The following is a 17,837-nucleotide window of genomic DNA, read 5'->3' as shown; positions in this document are numbered from 1 at the left end:
ACCCAAATTTTAAGTATAGTCCATATCTATTGAACTCGTGCGTTTTTTAAACGTATTAATATAGATAAAATATATAAATGTTAGTGAATTTAGTTTTTATTTTCTATTTTAAATTTAATTTAATATCTTGAAATTTTTTATCTAATTTCGCATCAATAAATGGGTTTTACGTAATTTACCCTTTTTCTTATTATTTATTCCTTTTTTCTTTGTTTATCTTTTTTTTGCCCTTTTTTCCCCCTTTTTCCCCCCTCCACCTTCACCATTTCACCGCCTGCTTCCTTCTTCTTGGTCACCCCGTCTTTCTTTTTTCTCACCGCCGTCGCCACCACCATTTCTGCGCCAAATCCCTCGGCCCACCCCCTTAAACTCAAGCTCAAAACAGTAAGACCTGGCATAAACCCCCAAATCTTTCCGTCAACACTTCCACCTCCATACCAGCGGATTTGCAACGAGCCGCCAGAAGTCAGAACACAAGAAAACCAACAAAAATCGTGCAAAACCAAAAAGTTGCAACCCTAGACCCAAATCAGCCAACAATCACCGTTACAGACGATGCACAGAACACCGGAAAAATGGGTGTCAAAATGTACCATGCGTCATTTGGGAGTGGGGGAGATGGACGCAAAAGAAAAAGAACGCGAGTAATGTCCGGCTACGGCCATTTTTTCTCCTTGGTGAACAGTGCCCGCGGAACAAGTGCACTGTGTGTGAGTGTGAGAAAGGCAAGCACATTTTAGCCATGTTAATTTTCCTCAGCAGGCTCAAAACCTCCCAGTATCGTGCTGTAAGCTCATCACTATTTGGTTCTTCACATTATTTGTTTTCAGAAAATATATTAACTTGGGCCGAACATTTTTTGTGTTCTCGATTCTTATTTTCAACAACTCTGAGTTTTAGCGATTCTGATGAGGATTTTAATCGAGAAACAATCAGGAAAATTGTAAATGAAGAGAGATGGGATGATTTACGATTAGTACAATTATTTGATTCGGTTTTAGCCCCAGTTTGGGTGTCCAGATTGTTGGTTGAATTAAAACAGGATCCTATATTAGCTTTGAAATTGTTCAAGTGGGCAGAATCGCGAAATGGATTTCAGCATACAACAGAGAATTATTGTGTCATTGCTCACATTTTGTTCTGTTCGCGAATGTATGCTGACACGCACAATGTTCTCAGACGATTAGTTACTTTACATAAAAGCAGTATTGATACCAAACCATTTCCGTCTTTAACTATATTGGATGTTTTGTGGTTGACGAGAAATGTTTGCATCCCTGGTTACGGGGTATTTGATGAGTTATTTAGTGTATTGGTTGAATTGGGAATGCTAGAGGAAGCTAGGGAGTCTTTCTTGCAGATGAAAACTTTTAAAGTTATTCCGAGGGCAAGGTCTTGTAATGTTCTTTTGCATAAGTTCTCGAAAGTGGCTGATGGAGTTCTGGTGAAGAAGTTTTTCAGTGATATGTGTGGGGCTGGAATAGTTCCATCAATTTTTACTTTCAACATTATGATTTCTTTTTATTGTAAAGAAGGGGACTTGAAAGCTGCAAGAAGCATGTTCATGAGGATGAAAGACATGGGTGTCTCCCCTGATGTTGTTACTTATAATTCACTTATAGATGGCCATGGAAAACTTGGGGAATTGTCTGAAGCGGTTTGTATGTATGAGGAGATGAAAGAGGCTGAATGTCTTCCTGACATAATCACATACAATATATTGATTAATTGCTTCTGTAAATATGGAAAGATGCCGCTGGCGTTCCAGTTTCTTAGGGAGATGAAGGAAAGATGTATTAAACCTAATGATGTAACTTATAGCACATTCGTTGATGCTTTCTGTAAAGAAGGAATGTTGCAGCAAGCTATTAAGTTTTTTGTTGATATGAGGAGAGTTGGTCTGACACCTAATGAATTTACTTATACTTCTTTAATTGATGCTAACTTTAAGATGGGAAATATTGACGATGCACTGAAGTTTTTAAAAGAGATGTTGGAGGCTGGTCTCAAGTTAAATATTGTCACCTACACGGCGTTGCTCAACGGCTTATGTGAAGAAGGGAAGATAAAGGAAGCTGAAGAAGTTTTCAACGCTATGCTGAAAGATGGGGTAGTGCCTAATGAGAAAATGTATACAGCTTTCATACATGGGTACCTTAAAGCTAAAAGGACTGATGACGCAATGAGGATTCTGGAAAAGATGAAAGAGAATAACGTTAAACCTGATTTACTTCTGTATGGAACTATAATTTGGGGGCTTTGTAACATGGGGAGGTTCGAAGATGTGAATGCATTGTTGAATGAGATGAAGGAACATAACATAGAGGTTAGTGAAATTATATACACAACGCTTATTGATTCCTACTTCAAGGCAGGGAAAGACACAGAGGCACGGAAACTGCTTAATGAAATGCAGGAGAGAGGTATGGCTCCAACAGTTGTGACATATTGCTCATTGATTAATGGTTTGTGCAGATTGGGATATGTCGAAGAGGCAATTGATTATTTTAATCGAATGAAGAAAGCTTATTTGCAACCTAATGTTGTTGTTTATACATCACTGATTCATGGTCTTTGTAAAAACGAACGCATTGAGGATGCTAGAAAGCTGTTTCTGGAAATGCCTGAAAAGGGCTTGCTTCCAGATAAAATTGCTTATACATCTCTGATTGATGGGACCATGAAGCAGGGAAATATTCAGGAAGCTTTGGATCTGGTAAGGGTAATGACTGAAACTGGTGTTGAATTTGATCTTCATGCGTACACATGTTTAATTTCTGGGCTCTCTAGAGGTGGTCAACTTCAGCAAGCAAGGGATTTGCTTTATGAGATGATTGAGAAAGGTGTTCAGCCGGATGAAATTGTTTATGGTTGTCTCATACGGAAGTACCATGAACTTGGAAACAGGGAAGAAGCTGATGTCTTACTAATTGAAATGATGGAAAGGGGTAATGCTCCTATTAAAAGAGAGCTGCTGGACAAAATTTATGAACCTGAGGTGGCGTAAACTTGTATTGTTCTGATTCATTGACCACAGCTCTGTCTTGAAGTGTGAGCACTTGAGACGAGGCATTGAATGTTAGTCGCAATTCAAGATCTTCCAGATTGCAGTTAGCGGTAAGCATTGAACTTTCTAATTCTCATTTGAACTTCTCCCTCAAGCCCACTTGTTTTATAGTTAGGTATTGTCTAATTATGTTTATAATTGATCCTTAACTTCGGTTTCTTGGACCTTCTCTTCTATCTTCAGTTGCTTGATAGACTGGAAAAAGCATATTGGCAATTTGCATATAAATTCAACTCTTTCCGGCAGCGAATTTCTTTTGCTTTTGCACACTTTGGTATTGCTTATTTACGTTTTCAACAAATGAAATTAGCAGAAATTCTTCGTCAGTCATTATCTTGCCCTGTATCTTTATGTACAGCAGGAGATGGTGAAGATGGTGTGGCTTAGCATTTATATGCAGTGGAGGATGGCTGGGAATTTGTTCTGGGCTGTTGTACTTTGGCATTGGGCAATAAGAGTAACACTCTTCCAATGGTGTACATTATCCTATGGTCATTATTATATTTCAGGGCTCCAATAATTTGGTAAGTTACAAGATTTTTCTATAGAAGATTTAGCATTAATAACTCCATACTAGAGAACATTACTAGGCTGTCCTTTTCTTTATAAAAGAAGTTCACTATACTTATTAAGGGAAAGTAGGGCAATTGCTGTATATCAAATTTTAAATTATAATCCTGTTGATTGCTAATAATCTCAAGTGGATCACATTGGAGGTTTCCAAGTAATCAAGAAATTTCTTACAAAAGTAGCGTCTGCAGATTTTGTCCTAAAGAGTGCCAGCTAGTGTGTAAGTTTTAGATCTAGCCTTCACTATTTATATACTAAATGAGCATTTAGTTTTATTTTATGTCGGCTTTGTTCAGGCAATTGACAACTGAGAACCCATAGTATGATGTTTCTCCAACTTAGTTAGAACTTTTCCTTTCAAACTATATATAAAATCAGCTGTATTCATGAGTCTGATTTGGTTTTTGTGTTTATGTTTTTATGTTCTCCCATAATCTGATATGCAGGACTTGTGCATCTAATGGCCATTCACCTAGGCAACTGACTCTGAGAAATACTGACATGCATATATAAATCTCATCATATGCAACAAACAATATCATGGATGCGACTCTTTTATAGCTGAATATTTTATTTTTTTTTTGTTTTAGTTGTTTTCTTTTATTGGATTGCATATGATGAATGTGCTGATACTTGAGTTGTCCTTAGTGGATCTTTCCTATACTGAAGTGTCCCTTAGTGGATCTTTCCTATACTGAAGTGTCCCTTAGTGGATCTTTCTTAATTGTAAACATTCACAGAGGGCCCTGTTGATCTAGAAATCTTTGTATTGGTATACAGGGCAGGGATGCAGAAACAATGTTGAAGCTTGGAAGCACTCCAGATAAGCGTGAACAGTATCGACTCGTGAGAGATGCAATGGAGAGAAGGTCAATCAGAGTCACTCGTGGTTCAATAGTTGGTGGAATACGCCTTGGGATGTTTACTGCTGCTTTTTATGGTTTTCAAAACCTGCTTGTTGAACAACAAGGTGTACATGATATTTATAATGTAGTTGGAGCTGGTTCTGCTACTCCTGCTACATTTCATTTAATAGTGAGTACACAAATTTAAGGAATTTTCAAGAATGTTTTTGTTCTGTTTGAGAAGCAGTAATACTTCTTCTTCTTTGATTCCACAGCATGGGGTTCACTTAGTTGGCGCTTAAGAAATTCGATGTTGGGTTCAGTTCCGGGTGCAGCAATCTGCTTCCCCATTGGTAACATATTCATTGATTCAATGAGCAATCTACTACTGTACAATCTTTTATATTTATTATCTTTTTCTTCTAATTGCAGTAAGCAAAGATCATATTACTTTTTGGATTGGTTTTCCGAACAAAGTCTGCTTAAGATTGAGCATATCTAGTGACCTCTTGTTGGCACTAACAATCTTGCTCAAGACTTCAAAAGTATCCATTCAATGCTATGATGGTGCTTATAAGATAAACTTATGCTCAAATTTTGTTGGGATGATTTGAAAAGTTACTAGGTGTTTCTGTTTATGAAATTAACTGCAAATTCATTTAGTAACTGCAGCTGTAATACTCTGTGAAACTGCACGCACTTCTGACACATTCTTTGTTCACACTCTTCTCTACCTTAATATTTCGACTTCTCTAAGGTTCTGGTCAATCCATGCACATAATATATATGGCTATTATTCTGGTTGTTGGAATGAATGTTTCCGATAATTTTTACCACTACTTTCCGAAGACTGAGTTTCATTAATAGCAGTGTTTTGTTACAGGTTGGCTTCATCTGAAGGGAAATTGTGTACGACTTGTGAAGTTAGTAATACTGTGGAAGAAAAGAGCGGGATTGGCGCCTGGGTTGAGCGACGTGAAGGGAACTTAAACAAATAGGAATTGAGTGTTGAACTGCAATAACCATGAGCAATAGACAATGCAGAAGTATCGATCCGCAAAGGCTGAAGCAGAGTTGCATTGAGCTCGCATGTGATGTTTTAGTTGTATGCGGCTGATGAAGTTGGAGAGGAGGTGATTGTTTTGGTATAGCCAACTTAATAAAGGAAAATCATAATGTGTTGTATTCTGAGACCAACTTTAGATTCGAGATTAATGACTTCAAATGAGTCCAATGTCAATGAAATGTTCTCTTTATATAGAATGTCAATGTCAATGCCAATGTACTCTGTTATAGGTGATGCTTTATTGGCTATTTTCACCCAAGAGGTCCTGTAGATGATGGAGCAAAGCCTCCAAAGCGGCTGCTTAACTATATCTATATCTATATACTTTATATGGAAGTGTGAGTTTTTCATGTGTTTATTCTCATTGTAAAAAATATGCGTACCCTTCTTAAGTGTTCTTTTTAATAATAGATTGAAACTAGTTATAAAAGAATAAAATTTTGTTAAAGGAAGACTATTTAAGACTCTTAATACCTCTAAGAGTCTAAGAGTACGTCTCGTTCAAGTGAGGGGAACAGAAAAGTGGAAGGTGGAGGAAAAGAATAATATAGTTTTTCTTCAATTTATTTGGTATGATTGGAATGGGAGTAAATCTCAAATACTTTTCCTTGTTTGGTACTTTCTGAAATAATAAATGATAATTAGTTATAAGAATAAAATTCTAGCAAATAAGAAAACTATTTGGTATTCCTAATTTTTCTAAACTACTTAGAGAACGAATAATATATTTTGAAAGATAAATAGATAGATAACATTTTAACGCAATTAATTTTTTAGGAACGATTTCAAATATTTTTTAAAAAGAGTTGATTACATGGATATTGTTAAACTTCAAAATAATAATAATAATAAAGAATAAATATTAAAAAAATTCATATAAAAATTGTCAATTTTTATTAAATTAGAAGTCAAGTTATTATGACAAAATGATTTTGTCTTTAAAAGAAAAAATAGTATCAATTCGATACAAATTATAAAAATAATTAATTAATAATTAGTATAATATCATGAGCTAGAAATAAAAAGTAACAAAGCAAACTAATGTTTCACAATTAATTTTACAAAAATAAGCAAAAAGTTCATAATTATAACAAATAAAACTATTAAAAAATAGAATTTAATAATAGTTGCACATTAACATATTAGTTATAGATTAAATTTCAATTGAATAATTGTATTCTCTACAATAAAAGTTTTCTTAATCTTTATAAAAAAATAGAATTTTCCGTAGAACGCTAATTATATATATTTATAGATAAGAGTTGATAATATTTTTCATGATTCTTTTACTTAAACGTTATTTTTTTTTATATTATTAATTTAATTTATGAACTATTGGAGTTTGCTATCATTTTAATGCGAAAAAAGAATATAGTTTTTGGTTGATTTCATTTTCTCACACATATATAAACTCAAATGTTTACTAGAAGATTAATATAATATTTAATTATAAAATTTATTACAAAATTGTCATTTAAAAAGTTACAACATAAATAATTCTGAAGGGAAGAAAACCCGACTTATTGATTTGTTCATATAGAGGTGATCGTAATTCAACTCAAGTAAACTGATAGTGATGTATATTGGTAAAAAATATTAACCTGCAAGAGTAAAAAAGTAATTTAATATATATGAGGCACATATTAAACAAATGCAACCCACTACACCATATAACTTCCAATACTAATATAAATACCAAAAATATTATTTTTTTAAGGTAAGCACTATTCATTGATAGTGCCTATTTTTCTGGCAAAAAGACCTCCCTCGAAAATCGTATTACATTTGGTGTATAATTGTACCGTAGGTAAAATTTTAATTTTATCATTTCGTAACCTCGACCATATTTAAAATGTACGAGTACTTCTAAATAAGACAAAATAGTATTTTATGATGGAAAAAATAGATCCACAAACTATAAAGTCTATAAGGTATTTAAAATATATATATATATATATATATATATATATATATATATATATATATATATATATATATATATATATATATATATATATATATATATATATATATATATATATAATAAGCTATCAAGGCCAAACTCAACGTGAATGAATTTTTTTAACTATTTTTCTTTAATTCATTTATGTATTAATTTTTAAAATAAATTTTATAGAGAACTAAAGAATAGAAAAAATATGAAAGTATATAAAAGTTACTTTCATATATTTTTTTTATGAGATAATAGAAGTAAAATAACAATGAACAAGAATAAAATAACTAGAGATAGAAATCAGAAACTAATTTAAACAATATCGTAGTAAATAATTAAATTTAAACTCTAAATATAATAGTTGTTATTGAAATATAATTACTATATATAATTATTGGGCCACAAGATACAAAATGTAATTATTGTGCTACTAAAGTATTATTCAGTTTAGAAAAGAAACTAATGATTACTAAATCAATAAATTTCAAACTATTTATAAATTAAAAGATAACAATTATAAAAGAATATCAACAAAGAAAAATATAATGATGTATAATTAATATTACTAAAATAAGGTTAAGCTCTCTAAAATAGCAAATAAACATCAATAACAAATTAAAAGCATATTAGTGGTAAACTAAATTTTAATTAATTACATAATTATATTTTCATATCAAGTAAGTTGCATATTGGAGAATCAACTTTGTAATAATAAAATAATAAATAGAAAATAAAAATTGTATTTGATGAGTTCCAGATTTTTTACCAGACTACAAAGTTGAAGGATTTTTAAGGAAAATTCTAAGATCAATAGGGGACTAATCCTACAAAATAAAAGTTACAACTCCAATGCTTAAGTCAATAATTGTTTTACTGAAAAAGAGTAAAGAAAACTTAAATTAAAGTGAGAATAATAGAGTAAAATAATGATAAAGTGCAGATATTCATGTGGAGTGCAAAATATAGGTCCAAAACACCTAAAAAACCGAGAGAGAAATGAGAGAATAAGTGAGTTTGAGAGTGAGGGTTAATGTTACCAATGACTACATAAAGCCTCTATTTCTAGGTATGTATAGAGTAGGATATGAGGGTGGTTGTAGAGTTCCATATGCTGTTGGAAAGCCCTTTGAGTTGGCTATCATTCAGAAAAAACAGTTTGTGATTCGGATAAATATTTAAAGAGATATGACTGTTTTACCAAGTTATGCTTGGTCTGTCTGAAAATCTAAAAATTCATTACTCCTGGATTCCCAGCTAATTTGCCATCAATCTAATTGGGTGAAAGCTCTTGAGAAAGAGGACCTGCAAAACAAAGGGCTAGCACTCCGATACTTAACTTACTCCCAAAATTAAGAGTATGTAAAAATTAAAATGAATTATAGCAAGAAATTATGATAAAGCTGAGAGTCTAGTATGCAAAAGCACGAAATTAGAATGAGAAAAGTGACAAGCAGATTTGAAAGCTTTCTTCCGCGGGGAGTTTGTTGGGGGGGGGGGGCCTCCCTTAAAGTTCTTCTATTACAAGACTCCAAGTAGGTCTATTTAGTGAGAAGGATCAAAATCTTCGGCAGGAAAAATGGGATCTGGGAGATAAATCTCTTTCTTATCCGTCTCAGCAACAAACTCTCGGAAAAAAGGGGCTCTTTGCTCAGGTGAACTCCTATCTGGTAGGAGTCCCCTTAAGCGGCGTAGTCCATCCCTCTGAGGGCACCTCGCCTCTTCCGGCTTGGGTTAAAGGGCCCTCGGATTGGGCTTCCCCACTTGGCAGCTACAACAAAACAGGCCTCCCTGCTGGACTTTGGTGTAGAGGTAGGATGCTTCCGTCTTGGGCCAAGCATAGTGATTTAGACATGTTGTCTCTCTTATGGGATGGTGGGTCATTACCTAAGCTTGATACTTTATTTTGGGCCAATTTCTATTAGGCCATACTCATCATTAGTCATTTGCACTTTAGTTCTATTAAATTTTGTATTTTTCATCTTGTACTATGATGTGAGCGGCTCAAGAGCACTTGGCTCAAGAGAGGTTGTGAAGTCCAAACCCCTCCGTCCATAAGGACGTAGCCCACCTGAAGATTCCCAAGATCAGCCCAAGAAGAGAACCTAGTAAAACCCTTTCCAGACCATAGGCCCACCTCCAAGGCCTAGTTAAAATAGCACAGAAGAAGGGAGGCGACCCAAGACTTACTATTAGTTTCTACAACATTAAAGGCTCACATTATTAGATTTATTAAAATCTAAATTACTGAAAGATTATTTGATCATTTTATTGAGTTTAAATTTCGACAGTCTATAACACAACTATTTTACATGTAAGCCCATAATAGATCCAACATCTGATGGATATCCTTACGAATTTTATACAAAGCTTTTTGGTTTAAATTCACCATCATTTTCGGACAGCCATCCAGACTGCTGCTCCGACAGAAATTCATCGGAGAATTCATTGCATGCAAAACTATTTCCTCGGAAAATCCATCACAAAAGATATTCCGTCGGTTGTTCTGGGGCAGTAGTTTTTGGCAGTTTTTGTTGGAAAATCAATTGGAATTATTTCACTTAATGTTTTGTTAAAAATTATATTTTTATATTATTAATTATTTTAATATTCAGTATTATATTTTTATTTGTAATTAAATGTGAAATTGAAGACAATTATTTTTGAAAAAATAAATTGTTATTATTATTAATAAAAAATAAAAATTGTACATTTTACAAAATTTAAATTAAACTAAAAATGCAAAACAAAACCTTAATCTAATGGTTTGGCATCCTGAACGTCATCTAGAGACGGGCAAAATATTTTTCTAGTTTCATAAAATAATGATAGAATTTTTTTTGGTACCACAACTTAGTAGGTGATATTTTTAGTCTCATAAAACTCAAAATCACGCCTTTTCGTCCAAAAAAGCATGATTTCGGAATTTTTTAGTCTCAAAACCACAATACACACGACTTTTTGGGACTAAAAATACTTAATTATAAGTTTTATGAGACTAAAAATCACACTGGCTATAATTATGGTACCAAAAAAATTTCTGCTAAAATTTAGGAACTAAAAAAGCATTTTGCCCCGTAGTGATGAGGCATCCACAAGTGGTTACATTGATCCATTTAATGGGGTGTCCTTGGCTTAGGTTGGGGCTAGGGGCGGAGGCTGCACTTCCAAAGAACTGGGGTATCTTCATGTGTGTGAACATCTATCTCGAGCAATGCTTGATTTGTTCAACCCCACAGCTCATCCTGCTGCAGTTCATTGCTACTGCTAGCCGAGAGCATATGAAGACTCCTGGGAGGCACACTCTTCTATTATTTTTCAGGTAGGCCTCTTGTGGAAAAAAAAAAAGGGAGAAAAAGAATTATATGGAGTTTTTACAAATTTATAAATAAATTTAAAATTTATAAATTAAAACAAAAATGACTTAATTTTTTTACTTACAGCAACCCCCTCCAGAGGTGGGCTGCCCTAGGAGCCGCCTGTGTTCTTCTTGTAGTAGCCGAAACACCTCCTTTCATTGTTGCGGCCAGCCGAGTTGAGATTCTTTTATAAATATTAAAAATACATAAAAAAAACATATCAAAAATTGAAAAAATTTATTAAAAATTAATTAAAATTATAAATTACTTACTAGCTTCTTCTATGCATGTTTATCAAGAAGGACCCCACGATAAATAGTGTGGCCAATGCAACATTGACTACTAATTTGACCTTACTTTTAATTGACCTTTTTTGAAAGTCGGGTAAAAGCACAGTGCTTGAACATGACAACCCATATGGCGTACTTATCAATCCATATGGCTTCTTTGTTTTTTTTTTACTGCACTTATTCACGTGGCTGTTTGACAGTGATTCGATGCATAATTCGATTTGATTGGTCCAATCGAGCTTGGCCTACTGATGTCTTATGGGTTGCTCGCAGATGGAGAGGCAAACACTATGTTTCTACGGCCTACCGCGCTCTTTTTTAGCTTCGTGTGTGTAACATATCTAGCATGAGCGCAACATTAGGCGATTTGATGGAGTACACAGAGATACACGCACTGTGGGTGCGCTGATGGTTCGAGATGTGCAGCAGAGGATTCTTAGTGTAGAATTACCTACTGCTATTAGCACTTATGCGCTTTATCGCTTATGGCGGATTCCTTGGTTTGTCGAGGAAACCGCTTAGATTAAACAAGATGTATTGTACTCTTATACTTTTTTTTACTTAATGAAATTTACCTTTTGGCTTCTTTCTTTTTACCTCGTGCCTTTGTGAACTAGAGGGGCACCCAATTGGTAGTCTTTGATTTAAAAGCATAGAACATGGCTATAGTCGAGCAATCCCACCGGTATACACGGGGTAAGGCGAGACAAGAAAAGAAAAGAATGATTAATATAGATTTTTTGCAATTTAAATCTAGTTTATATATTTAAAAAGGAAAAATGTAAGCAACTCTTTGTGGTATCGAAAATGAGCAAATTACTCCCTTATGAAAAAATAAATAACAATTTACCTCTCTGTATTTTTTTAAAATACAATAATTTATCCCTTATAATTTTTAAAATGAAGCAATTTACCTCCCCAACCTCCTTATATAGGAAGGTAAATTGCTTCATTTTAAGGAGGGTAAATTGCTATATTTTTTTTATAAGGGGTAATGTGCTCATTTTCAATATCACAGGGATAAATTGCTAATCATCCTATTTAAAAAAAATTATTATCTTGAGCTCTTGGAACCAAAACTCTCACACCTCCTGTGGGACTTTGGTGTACATTGCCCACGATTGCGTGTAGTGGCCTGAGAACATTACTTTGGTTGGCAACATGAAAAGCCAGATCAGACCTAATATAATATATGAATTTTTAATGAATAATATAATATAGAATTTCTTTTCTCTAAAAAAAATATGAAAACTTGTGAGGAAAATTACCTTGCATCAACAAATACGATGAACCTGCAAGTCCAGCTAGGGGGTTGCTAGTAATGGTGCAATGGAGGATGGACTAGGGGATGGAGCTAGAGAGCAAGCCCTCAAACTACTACGTGTTGATCGAATGTTGTGCCTGAAAGGGTGAGCTGCATTGGGTCAACCAACGGCATCTACGATGATGGAGCCGCACCTAAAGTACCCGGAGGTTATGGGAGGAGGCGTGTGATGCTTCCGGAGCATAAAAAACATTAGGCGACATGTGGTTGGCCGGTGGTGGAACCGCTTGCCCACGTCCATGTATGCCTCCTCAGCCATATACCGGCGGGGTGTTGTCATGAACCCTCGAGCCATACCTACAAAGACAAATAAAATTAATTAGTTTAGTTTACTTTTTTTTAATGAGTTAATTGTATTCAGACTGTTGGTTGAACTTAAAAGATTAAAAAAAAAAAATGCTACCTATTTAATTTGGCTTTGTATGTGTTCTTTTATTGTTACTTTTGATATGTGTAAGGGTGAATAGTGTTATGTATAAGTTTCTAACAAAAAATCTACTCTAGGGTTTCGTCCATATGTAGAAAAAACGAAATCAACTCTAATTATGGTCGATGAGAAGATACCAATTAAAACAGACTACATTCATCCCACATGTGGACGAGACACTAGACTGAACATCTCTTATTTATAAAATCATAATTCTTATCAAGTGTTTGACTTGATTTAGCTCTTTTTTTTTTTAATAAATTGACAATAGTTTTATATGACTAATTAATTCCAACATCTGCGTCAACATGCTAACTAATTATTTCATCAACCATTTTGAAATATTCACGGATGCAATTATTAGAAAATGAAAGACTGTGTCGTGGAAAATCACTGCCTTAAAAGTGAAATTTCGATACTACCGTAGTACAGATAGTATAAACCGATAGCTCCTCAAGGTTAACACAGCTATTACTTTCTTACACGCGCATTCGTGGAAGAAAGCTTGAAACAATGAACAAAAATAACACTCAGAAGTGAAAGAAGAGGAAGGAGCTAGAAGAGAAGAGGCTCTCGATTTTGGTGTGTTTGAAATGCATAGGGGTTGAGGCTATTTATAGATGTGTAGCTTGACAAAGTTGGACTCTGTACCAACCACGAAACGGTTGCCAACAGATTTGTTGTTTAAAATAAGCATAAAATTCGGCTAAGAGAGCAAAGAAGAAGACTTGGTCACTAACATTAGTCATTCCCAACAATCCCCCACAAATGACTAATGTAGAAGAAGAATATGACTTCTGAGTGAAGAGATATACTTAACCATTAATATCTTTCGATTGAATTAATGCGTAATGAAGTGAGGCAATCAATTTGGCTAACGAGAGTGATATGACTCTTGAACTTTCTATAGCTCAAATTGAGACTCCCACAATCACGTATGAACTTTCGATAGCTCAAATTACTTAACCACTATTAATGGCCATGTGCTTATACCTTGGGTACTAATTAGTGCTCTAGAAAGAACTTTCATTTTTCTTTCATAGAAGGCGGCCCACCTCCACACTCATCCAGATAGCTTCATCACGTCTATAAACTACTCAACAACTGAGCTATGAGGCTATCTTCCATAACAAAGTCAGAGTTATCCATCAAGTCCTTATTAGGACCACCCAAACACAGGGCTGTGGATTTATATGGTCAATACCATATTCCATCAATCAAGGAGTTTTAACCCCATTGCTCTCGAAGACTCAAAGATAATTCTCCTAGTTAGTCTTTTCGTGGGAGGATCTGCCAAGTTCCTCTCGAACCTCACATAATCCAAGGAGATTATTTCCATTCTTTAGGAGTTCTTTTACTGCTTCATGTTTGATACGAATATGTTTCCTTTTGATATTGTAAGCATAGTTCTTGGCAATTGCATAGTTCTTGGCATAGTGCTTGGGAGTCACAGTGCAGGACACTGGCATAGTTGGGGGTACATCTCCCAATAAGTTTATCAGCCACTCTGCTTCTGGACCTGCTAATTCAAGAGCTATAAATTCAGATTTTATAGTAGAGCGAGCTATATAAGTTTGTTTTGCAGATTTCCAGGAAATAGCTCCCCCACGAAAAGTAAAGACGAATCCACTAGTTGAGCTTACTTCATCATTATCGGTAACCCAATTTGCATCACAAAATTCTTCTAACACTGTGGAAAATTTATTAAAGTGCAAACTCAAGTTTATAGTCCCCTTTAGATGTCTTAACAAGCGACGTAGTGTATTCCAATGTTCATTATTGGGATTATGGGTATACCGACTTAGTCTACTTATAGCGTAAGCTATGTCAGGTCTGGTGTAATTCATGAGAAACATGACACTCTTTATGATTTTTTTATACTCAGCTTGTGGCACACTGTCATATTTATTCTTTTTTAGATATACACTCAGGTCATAGGGTGTTTTGACTAGTATTTCATCTTGACCATCGAACTTGTCCAAAATTTTCTTTATGTAGTGGGACTGACAAAGAGAGAACCCATTTTCTATTTTTCTAATTTTAATGCCTAGGATTACATCAGCTTGTCCTAGATCTTTCATGTCAAATTGTGCTGATAAGAATATTTTGGTTTCATCATTATTTCTATATTGTTGCCAAAATTCAGCATATCATCAACATATAGGCATATAATAACACAATTTGTCCCTAACAATTTTGAGTATACACATGTATCTGATACATTTGTTTTGTATTCATTAGTTTTTAAAGTATGATCAAACTTTTCATACCATTGTTTGGGTGCTTATTTTAGTCCATATAGTGATTTTCTAAGTTTACAAACTTTATTTTCTTGGCTATGTACCATAAACCCCTCTGGTTGTTCCATATATATTTTTTCTTCCAAGTCTCTATTTAGAAAGGCTCTTTTTACATCCATTTGATGGATTATTAAGCCAAGAATTGCTGATAGCGCAACTAGAGTTCTAATGGTTGCAGTCAAAATAGTCTATGCCTTTCTTTTGTGTATAACCCACAACCACTAATTGTGCCTTAAATTTGTCTATTGACCCATCTGGTTTCATTTTTTTCTTGAAGACTCATTTACATTTTATACCTATAGGTAAATCTACTAAATCCCAAGTATGATTTAACATTATAGAATCTAGTTAATTTCTAATGGCTTTCTTCCATAAACTAGAGTCTATGGAGGTTACTGCTTTCGTATATGTCTTAGGATCATCTTCAACTAGAAACATTGAAACAAAATCTTCATTTGTCTTTACTTGGTCTTCCGTTAGGAAAGCAGTTAGGAAATCTGGTCCGAAACTATGTTAAGTTTTTTGTCTTTTACTTCTTCTAGGTTCATTCACAATAGAATTAGAGGAAGTTAACAACGGTTTATTGCTTGAAGAGGCTACATCCGTTCTAGAAGTTTTAATCAATGGAAAAACTAGTTCAAAACATTCAACATCTCTTGATTCACAAAGAGAGTTATCATTTAAATACATGAACCTATATGCGTCACTATTTTGGACGTATCCAATTAACACACAGTCAAAGGTTTTAGGTCCTATGTTTGTTTTCTAAAATTTTGGATATGCTAATTTAGCTAGACAACCTCACACCTTAAGTAGTTTAAAGTTAGGAGCAAACCCATTCTATAATTCATAAGGGGTTTTATTCATTTTTATGTGGGATTCTATTAAGGATATAGCATGCAGATAAAGCTGCTTCCGCCCACATATTATCAGGCATACCTGAGCTTAAAAGCATAGAATTCATCATTTCTTTCGGAGTTCTATTTTTCCATTTGGCTATGCCATTTTGTTGAGGTATATAAGGTGCAAACATTTCTGAATTATTCCATTAATCTCACAAAATTCTTTTAAGAATTTAGTGTTGTATTCTCCACCTCTATTAGATCTGTGTCTTTTAATCTTCTTATCTAATTGATTTTCAACTTCAGCTTTAAATTTCAAAAACATTTCAACAGCCTCATCTTTTGATTTTAATAGATAAATGCTAGTGTATCTAGAAAAATCATCAACGAAGGAGATATCATATTTTTTACCACCCTTGCTTAATGTATTTTTGAAATCAACTAGATCCGAGTGAATTAATTTTAGTAATTCAATACTTCTAGATGTAATGAGCTTAAAAGGTTTCTTTATGTATTTTGCCTCTACACAGATTCCACATTTAGAGCATCCATTTTTGTCAGAAATATAAGATTCATAGTTTTCAACCTTTTAATAGAGAAATAGTTCACATGTCATAATCTACCATGCCAAATATCAATGGATTCCAATAAATAAGCAGAACTGGATGAAATTTATTAATAGTAGCAGTAGTGTTCAGGACAAATAAACCATCAGATAAGTATCCTTTCTTACAAAGTCATTATTCCTAGTGATTATAACCTTATCAGATTCTAACACAATTTTCAAGCCAGCTTTATTCAATAAACTACTAGAAATTAGATTTCTACGTAAAGAAGGCACATATAATATGTCATTCAAAGCAAGTGTTTTGCCAGAAGTAAGTTTAACGAAGACCTTTCCTTTACCCAAGAATCTGGCGGTTGTAGAGTTCCCCATGAAGACACACTCGCCATCTGTTGCGTAGTTCATGGAATAGGGCTCTGTTGGAGCAGAAATGCCTGGATGCGCCAGTGTCTAGTTTTCAGTCTTCTTTATCCTCTACCAGGTTGGCTTCTACAACTACCGCAGCGATGATCTCATCATTTTCGGCTAGGTTGACTTGTTGAGTAGATTTAGTGGTTGGTTTTTGGCTTGACTTCTGTTGATCCTTTCTTTAGTAGCACTGGTACGCTTTGTGTCCTAGTTTCTCACAGCAGTAGCATGATATTTTGTTCTTTTGGATCTTGCCATCAGGTCCTTTGAACTTCTTATTTTGATTGTTCTTTTGAAAAAGTTTTCCTTTATTCTGGTGAAACCTATTTTTAGATCTAGCGGACTAAAAAAGGTTAGCTTTAACTGAAAGAGAAGAGAGAGAAGTTTCCTTATCTTTTAGACGATTTGCTTCTTCCGTTCTCATATGACTGATTAATTCTTGGAGGGTTAGTTTCTTGTGCTTCAAGTGGTTCCGATATTCACTCCAAGTAGGAGGAAATTTTTCCAATAGTACATTGGCTTGTAAAATCTCACACATTTTCATTCCCTCGCTTAGTACTTCATTCACTATGTTCTTGTACTCATGGATTTGGTCCATTTTGGGCTTATCATCGACCATTTGAAATTGAAGCCATTTACGACGACGTACTTTGTCCTGGCAGCGTCATCACCTCCATAACTTGCCTCCATTGTAGACCAGATTTCTTTGGCACTCCTATAGTTGACAAATAAATCAAACAGAGAATTATTCATATGATTAAGCAGGTGAACTCTCACCGTTTTATTGTCTCTGTCGTATTTTAGTTTTGCTTCATCCCCAGAT

At 34.2% G+C, this 17,837-nt stretch overlaps 2 protein-coding genes across 6 annotated transcripts; both read left to right on the top strand.

Moving 5' to 3' along the window:
• LOC105171262 (putative pentatricopeptide repeat-containing protein At2g02150) lies at positions 245–5,885 on the top strand. 5 transcript variants are annotated; one of them, XM_020696987.1, is made up of 6 exons: positions 245–3,117; positions 3,251–3,341; positions 3,429–3,591; positions 4,418–4,672; positions 4,758–4,835; positions 5,366–5,885. In XM_020696987.1, the coding sequence occupies exon 1, from the start codon at positions 743–745 to the stop codon at positions 3,005–3,007; it is 2,265 nt and encodes a 754-aa protein (XP_020552646.1). In that variant the 5' UTR covers positions 245–742; the 3' UTR covers positions 3,008–3,117; positions 3,251–3,341; positions 3,429–3,591; positions 4,418–4,672; positions 4,758–4,835; positions 5,366–5,885. The 5 variants fall into 5 exon arrangements, with proteins under 5 accessions (XP_020552646.1, XP_011090620.1, XP_011090621.1 ...); XM_011092318.2 differs by having other exon boundaries at positions 3,426–3,591; XM_011092319.2 differs by lacking the exon at positions 3,251–3,341.
• LOC105171283 lies at positions 3,432–5,480 on the top strand. The gene is made up of 4 exons (XM_011092338.2): positions 3,432–3,524; positions 4,418–4,672; positions 4,774–4,835; positions 5,366–5,480. Exons 1-4 carry the CDS (start codon positions 3,432–3,434, stop codon positions 5,478–5,480), a joined length of 525 nt encoding a protein of 174 aa, XP_011090640.2.

Source organism: Sesamum indicum, linkage group LG9 (genome assembly GCF_000512975.1).
Source record: "Sesamum indicum cultivar Zhongzhi No. 13 linkage group LG9, S_indicum_v1.0, whole genome shotgun sequence".
In the NCBI taxonomy this organism is placed as follows: domain Eukaryota; kingdom Viridiplantae; phylum Streptophyta; class Magnoliopsida; order Lamiales; family Pedaliaceae; genus Sesamum; species Sesamum indicum.
Note: the sequence above shows the minus strand (reverse complement) of the source record. Positions and strands in the feature narration are given on the sequence as shown.

What these genes read in the sequence shown, in the direction of transcription:
- LOC105171283 (XM_011092338.2), top strand. Translation starts at nt 3,432, where the DNA reads ATGGTGAAGATGGTGTGGCTTAGCATTTATATGCAGTGGAGGATGGCT. An exon ending in TTTGGCATTGGGCAATAAGA is followed by an intron (nt 3,525 to 4,417) that starts GTAACACTCTTC and finishes ATTGGTATACAG; the next exon opens with GGCAGGGATGCAGAAACAAT. An exon ending in CTGCTACATTTCATTTAATA is followed by an intron (nt 4,673 to 4,773) that starts GTGAGTACACAA and finishes GGGTTCACTTAG; the next exon opens with TTGGCGCTTAAGAAATTCGA.
- LOC105171262 (XM_011092319.2), top strand. Translation starts at nt 743, where the DNA reads ATGTTAATTTTCCTCAGCAGGCTCAAAACCTCCCAGTATCGTGCTGTA.